Source organism: Notolepis coatsorum (genome assembly GCF_963971535.1).
Source record: "Notolepis coatsorum genome assembly, chromosome: 4".
In the NCBI taxonomy this organism is placed as follows: domain Eukaryota; kingdom Metazoa; phylum Chordata; class Actinopteri; order Aulopiformes; family Paralepididae; genus Notolepis; species Notolepis coatsorum.
In genome coordinates, this window is record NC_140168.1 from 173,915,871 (window position 1) to 173,933,320 (window position 17,450).

The window sequence follows — 17,450 nt, forward strand, 5'->3', positions numbered from 1 at the left end:
AGAGAGAACCAGCAGGAGACACACACACCACTGATGATTAACATGGCTACAGTGGACAGGGTGAGCAGCTTTAAGTACCTGGGGGTCCACATCTCAGAGGATCTGACATGGTCAACACACATAGACACAGTAGTAAAGAAGGCGAAACAGCGCCCTCTACCACCTGAGACAGTTAAGGAAGTTCAGAGTATCGGGGAAGATACTCCAGTCCTTCTACTCAGGAGCTGTAGAGAGCATCTTGACCGGAAACATCACTGCCTGGTATGGAAACAGCACGGCACAAGACAAGAAGGCCCTACAGAGAGTGGTGCGCTCAGCCGAGCGTACCACGGGTATTGCACTACCTCCCCTGCAGGTTCTATACAACAAGAGGTGCAAATCCAGAGCCTGCAGGATAATGAAAGACCCTCACCACCCCAATAACAGCCTGTTCCAGCTGCTGAGGTCAGGCAGACGCCTGCGAACCCCAGCTACTAGGACAGAGCGGCTTAGGCTCAGCTTCTTCCCCCAGGCCATCAGAGCCCTGAACAATGAACATTGAGTGCAACAGAACACTGAACTATCCACACACAAGCACACATGAACACACACACGACACGCACGCTGTGCACGCTCACACACTAGCAGCCACTTAACACTTTAACATGAGCGGGCACACACTGATGCCGCACACTTATGGCCAAAAGGAAAGGCCACTTTAAATTAGAATAACATGAACAGTGTATTGCACTACCAAAGCTACCTAGCATGTCCTATATGCTCTGTAAATAACTATGTACAGATACCGAGATGTCACACCATGTTACCTGTTAATTGCACAATGTTGTTTTTTTATTGGATTCTATTATATGTTGTACCACTGTATTGCACATCGTTGCGGGAAAGACCACCCGCATTTCATTGTATACTTGTATGCCGTGACAATTAAAACTCTTGACTCTTGACTTGACTTGAACCACGTTTGGCTACACCACAAACAAGAGAGGACAACAATACTGTGTGATGGGTCGCTCAACCATGGACCAGGCTCAAAACAATACCGTATGTTAGGTCAGAAAAACATTACATCAAATATGGTCGCAGTTTTTATTTATAGGACCTCTGAGGTTTTCACTAGTGGTGGAAGAAGTACACAGTTCCTTTACTTAAGTAAAATATAGAAATATCCATATAAATTAGTACCCTGGTAAAAGTCATCCATTCAAATTATAGTTACGTAAAAGTATTTGCTATTGAATGTACTTATTCAATTAAAAGTTTGTGTATTCCAGTGCTTGGGAGCATTCAAACCTCAAACCATTGCCCTCTAAAAAGGTTATGTTAAAGTGGTATGTGGTCCAGTTATGCTGCTCTGATTAAAGGTTATGTTAAAGTGGTATGTGGTCCAGTTATGCTGCTCTTATTAAAGGTTATGTTAAAGTGGTATGTGGTCCAGTTATGCTGCTCTGATTAAAGGTTATGGTCAAGTGGTATGTGGTCCAGTTATGCTGCTCTGATTAAAAGTTATGTTAAAGTGGTATGTGGTCCAGTTATGCTGCTCTGATTAAAGGTTATGTTAAAGTGGCATGTGGTCCAGTTATGCTGCTCTGATTAAAGGTTATGTTAAAGTGGTATGTGGTCCAGTTATGCTGCTCTGATTAAAGGTTATGTTAAAGTGGTATGTGGTCCAGTTATGCTGCTCTGATTAAATGTTATGTTAAAGTGGTATGTGGTCCAGTTATGCTGCTCTGATTAAAGGTTATGTTAAAGTGGTATGTGGTCCAGTTATGCTGCTCCGATTAAGTCCTCTTGGAAGTTGACCAGTTTCAAATTTTGAAAGTATATAAAGTATATCCATTCATTTTTGCTATGTTTTCTATGCAAAATCTTTTTATTCAAAGTAACTAGTAACTGGGTTCAGATAAATGTAGTGGAGTAAAAGTATAAAGTTCCCTAAAATTTAAATACTCATGTAAGTAGCTTGAAATTGTACAGAACAGTACTCGAGTAAAAATACTTAGTGAAAACCAGTGATGGAAAGTAACTAAGATTGCTAGGAAGAAGAAAAAAAACATGGTCTTGTCGGAAAACGGTCTAATCCTGAAGTATTAAAGTGTTGAATGACCAAAGTCAGTGTCCCAAATCCAAATGTTTTGTCTCAGTCTTTTAACACTTTGGATGCCACGGACGACATAACACTTGTTATCAGCCCGCCCCCTGAATGCCCACGACGACAAATATCGTTTTATTTTTTTATTAGCGATCTGAATTCATATTTCATCAACCAAGTCTAACGTTGGGAAACCAGCCCCATCAGGAGCTCAGATGTGAAAAAAGCGGCCCCTATCGTCTCCCAGATGATAATGCACCCTTTGGAATGGACTCAATGAAAATAGATTAGAAAAAAAAAATCCGGAATCCACATTTTACTTCTCACGCATGTACCCCGAGCCGATCGGATTCATTGTGGAGCTTCAGAACAGCGTGTATGTGTTTACAGTATGTAGCATTGGATCAATAAAAGGATAGATTTTTGGAATGGCGATCAGGAATTGGAATAATCTTTTTAGATACCATCTGATCTCAGGTAAGGAATCTATTTTACCAGTCTTAGGATAATCAGACCTGTTTTCACGGAGATATAAGGCGATATTAACGCTAACATTGAAGTGGATGATGGGCATTCAAGGGGGTAAAAAGGAAAACACGGCCGGCTCTGAAAGTGTTAAGACATTCAACTTGCTTACTGCATGTTAGGAGTGGCATGTTTGTTTGGGTAGAGGAGATAAAGCTGTTGGGCAGGAAGTTTATACGAGCAGTCAGGTGTTAAGTATGCATACTCCTTGTGCTTGGCTCACTTTGATATGAAGCTGAGGAGGAATGTCTGATGTTGAAATGTGGAGTAGGCAAAGTTCATAGAGGTTACTAGTAGGGATGCACGATAATTATCGGGCCGATATCAGCAATTATGACGTCATCCCGATAACGTTATTGATAGCTCCGATATATAATACATTTTTTGGTTAAAAGAAATCCGGTGTGGTGGATTGGGATGAAGGGCGCTTGTTTTTATTATAGCCTCCTCCCGTTTTGCCAGTACTGTGGTACGACTGATAGCGTGTGGTTTAGGAACAGGGAGTTTTTCACAAATCCAGCGCTCCCTTTCTTGGCTGTGACGTAGTCACGTGACATTCAGAGGCAGCAGATGGTAAACACTAAACAAAGATGGCGTCGTCGCAGTCTGACTTTTTCAAAGTTTCAGAGGAAAACAGTGCGCTTGCTATTTGTAACAAATGCAGAAGTTCCACGAGGAGGGAAAGGGGCAACAAGCTATAACACATCCAACCTAATAAGTCACCTGAAACATCACCACCGCTACGATGGTGTATTAAAATCCAACGACGCCACCGAGCAGCTAAAGGCTAAGCTCAACCAAAACCAGCTGCAGACCGGCGCGGCTTGTACCTAGGCTATTGACGAGGCGTTTGCAAAATTAAAGACGTTTGACAGAGATGATTTGTCTGGTTTATTTAATTCTTTTTGAGGCGTGCTGTCTTATAAATGCCAAGTAATAGTTTTTTCATGGACCAAGACCACAACAGTCTCCTCTCCTATAGCGTCAAATGTTTTATCTGCTGACAAAGCACAATACCTGTTGGTTTTTTGTTCACTCATTGTTCAGGGATTGATTGATTGAAAACTTTATTAACAGATTGCAGAATGGGTACAATACAGTACGGCTCAATACACAATTGTTAAGGGGATGCAGACCAGAGAAAGACTTTCGTCTGGTTTACATCAGGGTCCCCCATTTTCAATTAATCAGTGAAACACATTGTTAATGACATTGACGGATTGTGAATTTTGTGATTGACTCAAATTATATTTATTTTGAAAAATAAATAGTCACTTTATTGGAAGAGTCAAAACTGGCTTTGTTTTGTTCATAGTAGTAACGCTCATGTCATGATAAATCTGGTTAGGTCAAAACTACAGGAATATACATTTAAGTTGTTGTTAAGTTATTGTCCTGGGAAGTCTTTTTATATATTATTATTGTATTGTGATGTGTTTTGTTTCATGTTGAAAAAAAAAAAATTGATCAAAAAAAATACATTTAAAAATGTTTTTTATAATACAATAAATATCGGTTATCGGTATCGGCTAAGGGAGCATAAAGTTATCGGTGTCAAAATCAATATCGTGCATCCCTAGTTACTAGTGGTGGTTATGTATTCAATTTCCATGTACGTGTGTGTACGAAAATCCAGAAGTTACTTCTGAAGTGTTGACTATTGTGACTGTAATTTAATGTGTGTATAAACGAGAGGTGGCCAAACCTTTTGACATGAGCAACATAGGGTTGAAAGGTAACTTGAGCGGCATTGATTATTCAGAAAAGTAATGAGTAATGGAGGAGTTGCAGCAATTTTCTCCTCAAAACTCTTGTTTAGGGGGAGCTCCAGTAGCTCACCGCGTATCTCGGCGCTATTTCGGCGTCGGGGACAACCGTGCGCGTCACGGATCTGGGGTACACGAGTTCGACTCCCGGACTCGCCGTATTTTCTCAGAGTGTCTTCCCCTGATCTATATCCCATTCAACCTGTTTCTGTCGGCCATGCTTGACCAGAAAAAGCGATAAACACTAAAAAATGAAGTTAAAAAAAAAAAAAAACCTCTTGTTTAGAATTTAGAATCACGGAACTAGGAGAGTTCATGTCGATGGATATCTTGCCATTGAGCTCAAAACAGAATCAACCATTATTGTCACAATATACCGACCGCCCAGACACTCACCAATATTTATACAGGAGCTCTCTGAACTGATCTCATTATGTGTTACCGGATATGATAAGGTGATCCTAAATGGAGACTTGAACATCCATTTTAATAAGAAAACAGACTCCAAAACTATAGAGCTAGAAAATCTACTGGATAGCTTTGATCTAACACAACATATAACAAATGCAACCCACAAGCTTGGAAATACATTAGACTTAGTTATAACAACAACTGGGCTAAGCATACAAAATTTCTCAATAACTGAATTACCTGTCTCCGACCATCACTGTATATTTTTTGATACTCAAATAACCCTTACTAAAACAAAAAAATAAATCATAGTTCAAAAGAGGCTCCTAAACGACAAGGCTGAATCAAAGTTCATTAATCTTATCAGACTACATGAACCACACAATCATGACAGCTCTCTAAATGAAATGGTAGAAAATCTCAATGATGCACCGTCATCTGTATTTGATTCTGTCGCCCCACTAAAAATGAAAAAGAAGAAAACCAGAGCCTCGCCCTGGCTGAACTATAATGCGGTCAACAAAGAAAAAATGAAATGTCGTGCAGCAGAGCGAAAATGGAGAAAAACAAAAACCACCATATGCTGTGATATATACAACGATGCTTTAACTGCTTATAATAAAACCATCCGCTTAGCAAGGAAAGACTACTTCTCTAAAATCATTACAGAAAACGCTGGAAACTACAGAATCCTTTTTTCCACTATTAATCTACTACTCAACACTGCCCAGTCACCTCCTCAGTCATCAGCGGTTAAGTGTGAAGAACTTGCACTATTCTTTAACAACAAAATAACCTTGATCAGGGCCAGCATTACTCATGATGGAAATAAAGCTGATTGCAGCAAACCGTGCAATGTAACCATGAGAAGATTCACATGCATACATCAGATGTACTCTGCAAAACTGTCTCAGAATGTAACTCCTCCACATCAGACATTGACCCTATACCTACAGCTTTCTTCAAACGGGTGTTTAATAGTGTTTCAAGCCCTGTGCTAGATATCATAAACACTTCCCTTAGAACTGGTATTTTCCCAGATGCCTTTAAAACAGCAGTTGTAAAGCCATTACTAAAAAAACCTAACTTGGATAGTAATTAAATGGCAAATTATCGTCCAATATCCAACCTACCATTCATTAGCAAAGTACTTGAAATTCCTTTCTTGAAGAAAACAACATCTTAGAAGAATTTCAGTCGGGATTCAGAAAATATCATAGCACTGAAACTGCCCTCACCAAAATAATCAGTGACCTCAGGCTAAACTCTGACGAGAATAAGATCTCCATCCTTATCCTGCTAGATCTCAGTGCAGCATTTGATACAATCGATCACGATATTCTAATCGATCGTCTTGAAAACCTTGTCGGTTTCTCAGAACATGTGCTAGGCTGGTTCAAAACATACATCAGAGGGAGGAAATTCTATATTAGACTAGGAGAGCACATGTCTGATATATACGACAACAACTATGGAGTTGCACAAGGGAGTTGCTTAGGTCCTTTACTCTTCTCCCTTTACATGTTACCGCTGGGTAATATCATCAGAGAACATAATGTAGATTTCCATAGCTATGCGGATGATACACAACTGTACATATCTGCTGAACCAAATGATACAGCGATTAGCTACATTACAGACTGCTTACCGGCAATAAATAAATGGATGAGTAAGAACTTCCTGAAACTAAACGAGAACAAAAGTGAAATTCTAATTATCGGCCCCAAAACTAAAAAAGAAACATTAATAAAGAACCTGGGAGGACTAACCCCTTGGATCAAATCTGAGGTCACTAGTCTCGGGGTTATCATAGATTCAGAACTGAACTTCAATTCTCATATTAGCAAAGTAACGAAAACATCGTTCTTCCATCTCAGAAATATAGCAAAAGTACAACCATTTATTAATCAGAACGATGCTGAGAAGCTAATTCATGCATTCATATCTAGCCGGTTAGACTACTGTAATGCACTTTTCACAGGTCTCCCTAAGAAAACCACAGAGAGGCTTCAGCTAATCCAAAACGCCGCAGCCCGACTGCTAACTAGAACCAAAAGGAGAGAGCACATTAGTCCAGTCTTAGCTGCTTTACACTGGCTTCCTGTAACATTTAGAATTGACTTTAAGGTCCTTCTCCTTACATACAAAGCTCTAAATGGACAGGGACCTAGCTACATCACCAACACTAATAAATTACACGCCAGCAAGAACACTGCGATCATCAGCTGCTGGACTACTAGAGGCTCCCAGAAACAGTCAAAAGAGGATCGGTAATGCAGCCTTTATCAACTATGCCCCAAAACTGTGGAACAAACTACCCCAAAACATCAGGGAAGCCAACTCGCTAGACATCTTCAAAAGACAGCTTAAAACCCATCTCTTTGCTCAGGCATTTCAATGACTTACCTGCACTATTCTTACCCTGCCTACTTTTATACACTGCCTATCAAATTCATGGGTCAGTTCTATGCTAATTTTATCACACCTTTTACTTCTTACTTTTGTATTTGTATTTATTGGTTTAAAATACAGAGACAGTGCATATTAAGGAACATTTGACTGTAAATATGCCAGTTTAGCCAAGTTGGCTAATTTTCAACTGTAGTCTCTGGGGCAGGTGACATGAGCACAACAATAATTAAAACATAGTACAATAATTAAAACACAGTAGGAATCAATATAGGTTACAATACACTAAAATACATACATTAAAATACAACCCCTCAGTTAAAATGGTCGCACACTTGACCATCTCTCAACCATGATTTTAAGTTAGTTTTAAATGAGATGTAACTTTGATACTCCCTGAGCCGTGTTGGCAGACTGTTCCAGGTGTGGGCTGCTCTCACGGAAAAGGCTGTCTGACTAAAAGCAGACCTCCTGTTTGGGACTACACAGTCCCCTCTGACTACAGACCTGGTATATCCATCAGCAGATGCTTTCTGTTTTATGAAAGTACAGAGGGGGGGAGGAGCCAAGCCATGTAGGATTTTATAGGTAATGATGCACTGCTCTGTTGTATGTCCGTTCTATTTTATAATTTTTAGAATCATTATAAACTATTTTTACACTGAATGATTTACCATACCTTGCTACCTGTCTATCTTTTTTATGTTCGCTTATACCTGTATTTTTTACTGTTGTGAAGCACTTTGAACTGCAACCTCTGTATGAAAAGTGCTATACAAATAAAGTTATTATTATTATTATTATTATTATTATTATAATCAAAGGGCCATACCAGTCTAACATGAGAGTTCACTTCCAAGTCATTCTTGCCTCGATACAAAAATCAAGGGGCCCTTCTTTTTTCATGATCTTTATTGTTACTGGAAAATTCCGGTAAACCACTGCCATAGGCTGCCATTGTATCTTCAAATGTGTCAAACATAAACCCATGGAAGTCACCACATCTGACTAAAATGCCAAGCAAACATCTGAGGTGCATTTTTAGTAAATCCTTGGACTCCATCCATCACTCTGCCCTATCATCACTAATGATAGATATGACACTCATCACTGTGTCCTTTATGAGAAGGTTGGTTGGTCCTTGCTGATGGAGACACAACAAACACTGGTATTTAGTACATTTTTAAGGCCCTTATATTGGTAAGATACCTCCTTATACTACATCATTATTGGTAAGCTACCTCCTTATACTACATCATTATTGGAATGGAAAGTTGGAACCTATGTGTAGACACCTGAATATGTCCGACAATAATTCAATGTTTGCTAATTCCTTGCATTCCCTGTGTTCGTGAGGACGTTGTGTAACCGGCTGACCGCTCTTGATCGCCCCTACCCTAACATTGACACTTAACTTGCTACCTGATGGGTCCCTATCCTAACATCGACACTTCATAGTGGGACAGGATACAGGTGCCGCCAGGGGGAGCTGGTGACGACGTTGGGCAGGGAGATACAGGTGAAGAAGGATGGGCTCAGGGCACGGCGCCGACGGGAGGCACTTCCTCTTCAGCGTTTTCCACAGAGGGGAGAGGACGCACAGAGCTGGAGCTCCGGAGATCAAGCACGTGAGATAGAAACCCAGTTACGAAGCGGGTTAGTAATGAGTACGCGATAGCTTAGCTTTTAGTTAATGCAGAAGAGACATTGTGAACGTAGAAGCAGTCGAGCGACTGCCGAAGAGCGTGGTAGATATTGGCCACATTGCGTTTTAGCTGTATAGGCGTCATGACAGGGGGTTCACCACGACCCACAGCTTAGCTTTGTTTCGGCTAGCACCACAGTTTAGCCCGCGTGTCGGCCCCCTTCAGCCCAGCAGCGGACGTCACTACACTGCACGCTCCTCCAGCCCCTCCAAGCCGTTGCCCCAGCGGTCACCTGTCCAACGTCTACCCAGCCCGGCTGCCTGCTATCACGGGACCTCCGGACGGCCATCTCACCACACGGGCGGTTGGTGGTGAGAGCGGGCCCGCCATTTGGATAAGTACAGCAAGCGCTCTGAGTGCTGAAGTTTTATCAGTAGACATTCGCCACTGGGCGGCGTGGGCTCTCTAAGGGCGAAGAGAAAACAGTGCTTTGAACTGACGCTGAATACAGTGTCTAGGGGCGCCTCGACCATTTATTATTTTGGGGAAAAGCCGGCTCTAGATAGGACTTTTATTTTGAAAAGTGGGCCCACTGTCATTTAGTTTGAGTGTGATAATAATGTGCGTTCTTTTATAAAATTCCCATTCAGTAGCCCTTTATCCTTCTCCCTTCTCCTCCTCTCTCTCCCCACCTAGGGAGAAGCGGAACAGTATATAGACCCTTAAAGGGAAGGTGTCTAGCCCAGTGTGGGAAGAACTTGAGTCTGTAGTATAGAGCGAGAGCACTAGGTGCCCAGTGTGGAAATAACTTTCATAGAGGTGTAATAAATTGTAACTTGTATCAGACTTCAGTAAAGAGAACTGAATGAGAGCACTGTGTGTGTGTCGGTTAATGTGCATTCTGTCTAACCCTTTCCTTTCCGGGTAATGCTCATTACAGTTTAACCCTTTCCCCCACCTCCTGCCTATAGTTCATTGTGAAAGGTCTCCACTCATCATTAAGGAAGGGTACTGCTTTGGGGAGCGAATATATCATCCATCTTTACTGCCATCGGGTGTGGGAGGGCCCAGGAAGTATTGGGGGAAGTGTGGGTGTGTGGGGAGCTACTGCTGATCGCCCTGGAGGGCAAGAAGGACCAGCGTACCATCCCTAGGTCAGTGAATCCTAGGCCCCATCCACTCCTGCTGCTCGACCTCCACTTCAACATTCCTGGCCTACAGTCGGAGACTCAGCTGGACCCAGCTCTGCTGCGTTCTCGCTACCAGGTGGCCGTGTACATCCACTCCCATAAAGCAGGGATAATCCACCCTGCTACATTTGGAACCCGTTCTAGTGACTGGCTGGTCCTTACAGTTATTCGTTAACCGAGAAAATGGTTGAACATAGAGGCGATTTTTGGCATTGAATGCATAGCGTCCTCAGAGGCTCCACCTTCCACAGACATAGAAAGAAGGGTGCCTTGATTTCTGTATCACGGCAAGAATGATTTGGAACATCCATGTCACAAATATGTACGGTATGGTCCTTTAACAGTGTTAGCTCTAATGTCCAGGCATTTATAATAATATGCTTTGAAATGAATGAATTAATGATCATTGCATTTATATAGCGCTTTTCTAGACACTCAAAACATTCCCCACAATGTAGGGTGGAAATTGCCTCCTTCACCGCCTTGGGCTACGCAGGCTCAATGGCTGCCATACACTGGCGCCAGGCACACATCACACTACACAACTACAGGAGACAGGGATTGATGTTAATTAAGGGAGGAGACGAGACCCGATTGGGAATTTGACCAGGAACGCCAAGGGTTCTTTAACGACCAAATTCAGTCAGGATCTCGGTTTAAATTAGCAAAATCACATCTAAAAAACAACACAATTGCACCAAAATCTAATTAAACTAATGTATTTTCACTCTGGAACCACTGGAGGTAAAGAATTATGTTTTTGCGAAGGGCCAGTGTAGCGACTATCCTCATGTCCTGGTAGACGCTCGGTTGGGTGCGGGGATTCCTCGTCTTTGACGCGCAATTAGAAAAAACACAATATAGAGTCCTTGTCACCTGCCGTTAGGTGAAGTTCCCATTTAATTGAAGTATTCAACATAATACATGTGTTGAGCCAAACAATAATTTCTGCATAATGCCGTTAATAATACTGAAAACGAGCGAGGGTACGTGCGTGTGTTCGTGCGGTAAAAACCGTGAGATCTCTGTCACCCATACCTAGATACATTGATTGACAATAGCCTACACCTGTGCCTTTATTCAAAGCATATGCGCTCCGTGCTGCCACCCAGTGCTCCGTGCTGCCACCCAGTGCTCCGTGCTGCCACCCAGTTATGAACTTAACAAACTACAAACTAAGCACAAAAACCATCAAATAGCTCCTACACACCGGCCCCAAATGTGAAGGTGGAAAACAATTACATTAAAGAAGAAAAAAGGAGCTATAACAAATGTTCTTGGTTCTTCTCTGAGCCAGAGGTTACCAGCACGTAACTCAACGTTGGGTCGTGACCTTTACCGCCAGACCTTCCACTGCTTCTTGAAGCAGAAAGAGCTTGGATATGGGCCGCTCCAACTGCCCTGTCTTGGTCTTCAACCGTACTGCCCGTACAAGCCCTTTGCCCATCGCTGTGAGAATGTCTGGGGTCATCCCAAGACATGTTCCTTCGACACATTTCTTGCAACAACAGTTTTGGTAGCAAGGTGAATGGTGACGAGAACCCCAACTGGTCACTGGGACTGACGATTGGAAAAATTCCACATCTGGTGTGTGCTCGCTTTTCCACTCAGTCTTTCCTTCTTTGGGTGGCACACCCAGTGATGAAGGCGATACCACACACTGCCATTTTTGTAGTCCGGCTGGACTTGAGGCACAATTTCTCCGTAGCCACTGTCAATCGCATGAGTAAGAAAATCTGTGTACTCATTTTGGTAGCCCTTATTCCGTTCAAACTTTATTTTCAGACTCTGAAGGTGCTGTTCCACAATGCACCTGTTGTTTGGCATGGTGATGTCATCCATTTTAAAAGGCAAGTCCATGCAATAATGTCCTTCCTGCATGCAAATAGACTTCTCCAAGATCTCCATAAAACTTGGGTCCTCTCTTGACATCTCCTGCTGCTCCTCCAGTGACTTCTCGTTTAACTCTTGGTTGTACTGAGAGACCAACAGCTCCTCCAGTTTGACAATGGATGTCCTATTGGCATATATGGTCGAGCAGCTTCTCTGACAACCATTATTACCCCTCAAAGGACCGTTGACGACCCACCCCAATAGGGTCTTCACGGCATAAGGTCCATCACCTTGGCTGTTGATAATTTCCCAGGGTTCCAGGAGTTTTGATGCATTAGCTCCAATCAAAAGTTCAACATCAGCGTCACATTCTGGGATCCTGATACCCTTCAGATATTCCCATTTTTCAATATCTTGCTGAGTAGGGATGTTACTCTTTGAAACAGGGATTGTTTCATGTGTGAACGTTTCTGGGAGCTCCATAAAGTGGTTATTATCCAACTTGGACACTTCCAGTCCTGTAAGGATTTGGCTTTCAATGACCTTTTCTTGACCCATAGTGCGCATAAGAATGTTGGTCTTTGTACCCTGTAGAATCAGCTTCTTCATAAGATGGTTGGTACAGAAGGTTGCTGTACTTCCTGGGTCTAAGAAGGCGTAGGTCTGCAGCACTCCATTTCCTTTCTTGGATCTCAACTGTACTGGAACAATGGAAAGGGTACAGTCGTGGTCTCCGGCCCCAGTACAACCACATGCCTGAAGAGACACAAGTGCACTACTGACTGGTGTTTCTTGTGACTTGGTCAATTTGTCGTTGTTGTGGACATGCAGAATAGTCGGGTGTTTAAGATTGCATTCATCACAGGTCAGACGACTTCTGCATTCCTTACTCATGTGGCCAGACGTCAAGCATCCAAAACAAATTCCTTTTCCTCTCAGAAAATCAATTTTCTCCCTTTGAGAAATCGTATTCAGTTTAAAACACTTAGAAAATGGATGTGACTCTTCACAATAGAGGCAGGCCTCCGAGGACAACTCCTTAGTTACGGTAGGCTGCTTTGGCATCATGTGCACTGTGGGCACAGTTTCAGCTTGGTTGGTTGCGATGGTTATTGCAAAACTGCTTCCTTTAATGCTGCTCCTGGGTAGCGGCGCGCTCTTATCTACAGGCTTTAATGTGATGCTTGGTCGTGCATCTGAAATGTCACCAAAAATGGGATGAGACAATATTTTGACTTGTTTCTCCAAAAAGTTTACCATCTCTGGGAAGGTGGCCCTGTAGCCTTGCCATTCTTGTATCTCACAAGCTGTAGACCTCCATCTTTCCCGCAGCTTGTATGGCCATTTCATCATAACATTCCTCATGTTTGATGGAACGTTCATCTCCTCCATGTACTGTATCTCTGTTATAGCGTTGCAGCACCCTCTTAGGAACAGCGTGAACTCCTGCAGCGCCTCTACATCCTCTGCTTTAACAACAGGCCAGCGAAAGGCTTTTTCCATGTAGGCTGTTGCTATCCTGTGCTCATTACCAAAGTGTTCTTTCAAAAGACCTTTTGCTCTTTGATATCCTTGTTGTGGTGGCATGTGTAAGCAGCTTCGCACCAGCTCTCTGGGCTTCCCCCTGGTGTACTGCTCCAGAAAATACAAACAGTCTTGATAACTGCATGTTACCTCTTCAACACAATGTTCAAATGTCCTAACAAAGGAAATGAAGTGCAATGGATCACCATCAAATACGGTTATATCTCTTTTTGGTAAAGTAGATAACATTTGCTGTTGAATGAGCAATGTGGTGAGTTCATTCTGCCTTTGCATGATTCCACAAATGGCATCCTGGTCCACTGTATTTTGCACTGCAGCGTTCTGTGTAGATTGTCGTTCCTGTGCAGCCACTGACCTACGAGGTGCAGCAGTGGAGGCTGTGAAAGCGTTTTGAGACTGATGCTTTAGAGTAGTGGTGAGAGACGTCCCAGTGTTTGGTTGCCACTGTGGCATGAGAGTAGTATCCTTTGCTTGTGGCAGGGTTTCCGTTAGAATTTTTTTTTGCAGGTCTGAGTGTCCGGTAGATTTCAATCTACCGGACAAATGGGATAAATTCCGGTCAGAGTTTATTGAGCTTAAAAACAATTGATATGCCTATATAAAGAATGACATCATCAAGGCATTTATAATATTTTAACTTAAAACTAGGCTACTTTTGCGTATATACAGTCATTAATATATTCCAAATAAAATAAGTCCCTCGAGACTTCGTGCTGCTGCCGACTTGAGGTGTCGGTGGGCAGTCTGCCCGACCTTAATAAACAGCAGTCTGTTATAATCACATTTTTATGAGCTAACGAATTCCGTTATATTGGACATTTATATTAATTATATCAAGCGAAGAACTGAACATTATCGTGGGTTTGCGTGATTTATATCTCCACCTCCCAACGACTTGGTGCTGGTCATAATGTCCGGTGAAAATAATTCCCTCTAAACACAATTTGATTATTTGAATTGTATTAAAATAGGCTAAAATTAAATAGCCTATGCGATGAACAAAACAATCATTTGTTTCATCGTTGCTTCACCAAGCAGCCGGTCTAATAATGACATTCTGTTGTCAGCGCGAGCTGGCTGCTGATATATTTACGTGAAGCATGGAGCAGCAGTGTTTTTAGGTCCGGTCTGGAAACCGCTCAGCAGCGCCCCCACCCAACAGCTGAATTGCCAATGGCTGAATTGGAGTACTGCACCCTGCCGGCCGGCAGATGGATGCTTCTCGCAAATATATCAGCAGCCAGCTCGCGCTGACAAGACAATGTCATTATTAGACCGGCTGCTTAATGATTGTTTGTTTCGTTCATCGCATAGGCTATTTAATTTTAGCCTATTTTAATACAATTCAAATAATCTAATTGTGTTTAGAGGGAATTATTTTCACCGGACATTATGACCGGAGAGATTAAATATGTCGGACTTCAACAGATTTTGCCGGTCAAAAACCGGTAATTACCGGCTAACGGAAACGCTGGCTTGTGGAATTCCATGATGTTGTACTTTCTCCTGAAATTGTGTGTGCATATTCACCTTTGGTTGCACATCATATGTGGAAAAGATAGGTGGCGCTCTTGAGCCTTGATCCGAAATCAGGGTGTTCTCCTTTGGCACAAATGCAGTTGCCTGTAGGTTGAATTGAGGTCTCAGCTCTTTAATAGATTTGCTCAGGTAGGAATTCATTCCATCTGAAGGGGCCTTTCCTCCAACAGCACTGCCTTCCAGCACAGAAAGTCTTGCAGTAACAACAGCCATTTGTGTATCAAGCTCCAGTTGCTCCTTAACTTTTCTGAGTTTCTCTTGTTCCTGTCTGAGTTTCTCCTCTTGTGCCTCTATGTTTCCTTTGCAGAGCAGCGGTTTGCTCCATTAAAGCTGCTTTTTCTGCCATGGCATTTAAGCGTGCAGATACAGTACTAGAACCTGATGCTCTACTGGCATTGCTTCTTCTGCTTGACCTTTTACTAGACACATTAGACGCACTGTCTCCAGCTTTAATTTCCTCATGCAAATCAGATTTCATTTTTTCCAATTCAGCATTATCATCATTGACCTGAAAAATCCCATTTTCGCTCAACCATGTTGACACTTCATTTACAAATGTATCATTCGTTTCCTTTGTTGCATAAAACCATTCGTCCTGCTTTCTCTGTGTATCCTCAGTTGTAGGACACTCAGTCATCAATGTATTATGTGCCTCAGAGGCAACTTGACATAGGGCTTTGAACTGTTTTAGACTTTGGTGCACAAGATTTACATTGTCGTTGGAAACTAGAAGAGTGATGATTTTCCTTTTCAATTTCCTTGCTTGTGTACAATATGCATTTCTGTCCGTTTGGAGCCTTTCAATCATAATTGATAATCCCTTTAAAGAAGGCTTTCTTATTCTTGGCTCACAAACATTTTGCCCTTCTATGGGCTCCACAATATCATGACGTGAATCCATTTTTGATAATACGTACTGTTCCTTTAAGAGACTGGCGCGACAGTCTCTTTCGTGAAAAAAAGTCAATACAATAATAACAAACTTTCAATGCTGCTGCTCCATTAGCAAGCAACCCATACGGATACACTAACCCATCCTCCTTTGGTGTGCTATCTCGGGATGATGATCCTTATCCAGAAGCAGCATTCCAAGCCAGGTTCCAAAGTCCTCCATTGTCCAAGTAAGATCTGGTTTTTACTTGTTTAGCGACTATCCTCATGTCCTGGTAGACGCTCGGTTGGGTGCGGGGATTCCTCGTCTTTGACGCGCAATTAGAAAAAACACAATATTGAGTCCTTGTCACCTGCCGTTGGGTGAAGTTCCCATTTAATTGAAGTATTCAACATAATACATGTGTTGAGCCAAACAATAATTTCTGCATAATGCTGTTAATAATACTGAAAACGAGCGAGGGTACGTGCGTGTGTTCGTGCGGTAAAAACCGTGAGATCTCTCAGTCACCCATACCTAGATACATTGATTGACAATAGCCTACACATGTGCCTTTATTCAAAGCATATGCGCTCTGTGCTGCCACCCAGTGCTCCGTGCTGCCACCCAGTGATGAACTTAACAAAACTACAAACTAAGCACAAAAACCATCAAATAGCTCCTACAGCCAGAATTTGCCAATGGGTCCCTCTTTGGTCGTCTCTGCTGCTCACTATACTGGAGTCCAATCTGATTATTGAAAGGTAGCACATGTATTTACCTCAGCTGCTTCCGACGAAGTAATCCGATTATTGAAAGGTACAGTAGTACATGTATTTACCTCAGCTGCTTCCGACGAAGTAATCAGATTATTGAAAGGTACAGTAGTACATGTATTTACCTCAGCTGCTTCCGACAGGTATTATTGAAAGGTAGCACATGTATTTACCTTAGCTGCAGGTTTTATTGAAAGGTAGCACATGTATTTACCTCAGCTGCTTCCGACCGGTAGTAATCTTTAGACGTAGCTCCAGGTGGATGATCATACTCCGTATCCACAGATTTATTCTGACGGGAGACAAAAGGAAGCTGAACATCAGGAGACATTATTTTAGGTGCCACATCCAGACACGTCGGCAGTGTGGATGTTTCTGAATGATACTCAAATCAGGAGCTAAAGAGTCGACTTTAAAATTGAAGTGTTAAAGGAACATGCCAACATGGGAAATTACCTCACCATCTTGTCCAGAGTTTTAAGCTAGGCTAGTGATCTGTATCCACTCCCTAGGTTAGCTCGCAGCCGGATTTCTACTGAACGCACCGAGAGGGAATATCTTTGTCAGACTCTGGAGAAGACGGTAAGCACATTTCCCATAATGGTGGCGTGTTTCTTTAATATTTTAGACTTCAAAACATTTAGCTGGACTGTTAAAGATGATGTTTTGATGGACGTAAATGAAAGCTACAATAATCCAAAGGATTAGACTACAAAAAAACTAAATATATTGAATTCATTAAAAAATTATATATATATATTCAGTGGCGAATTCTCAGGGCCTTCAAGGTATTCAGAGAAGGCCCTGTGAGCCTCAGAAGAAAGAAAATATTAATTAAAAAAAATTACTT

At 42.1% G+C, this 17,450-nt stretch overlaps 1 protein-coding gene across 6 annotated transcripts in view; it reads right to left on the reverse strand.

Annotated features, from left to right (window-relative positions):
• Positions 1-17,450, reverse strand: part of LOC311227738 (uncharacterized protein) — a 99,502-nt gene that overhangs the window by 12,265 nt on the left and 69,787 nt on the right. For 5 of the 6 annotated variants that reach the window (XM_084313519.1, XM_084313517.1, XM_084313518.1 and 2 more), the window contains one exon: positions 16,815-16,892. The exons of the other annotated variant lie outside the window; for it this stretch is intronic. In XM_084313519.1, the coding sequence (XP_084169645.1) occupies positions 16,815-16,892 (78 nt within the window). The remainder of the gene's footprint in view (positions 1-16,814; positions 16,893-17,450) is intronic. 6 annotated transcript variants of the gene reach the window in all.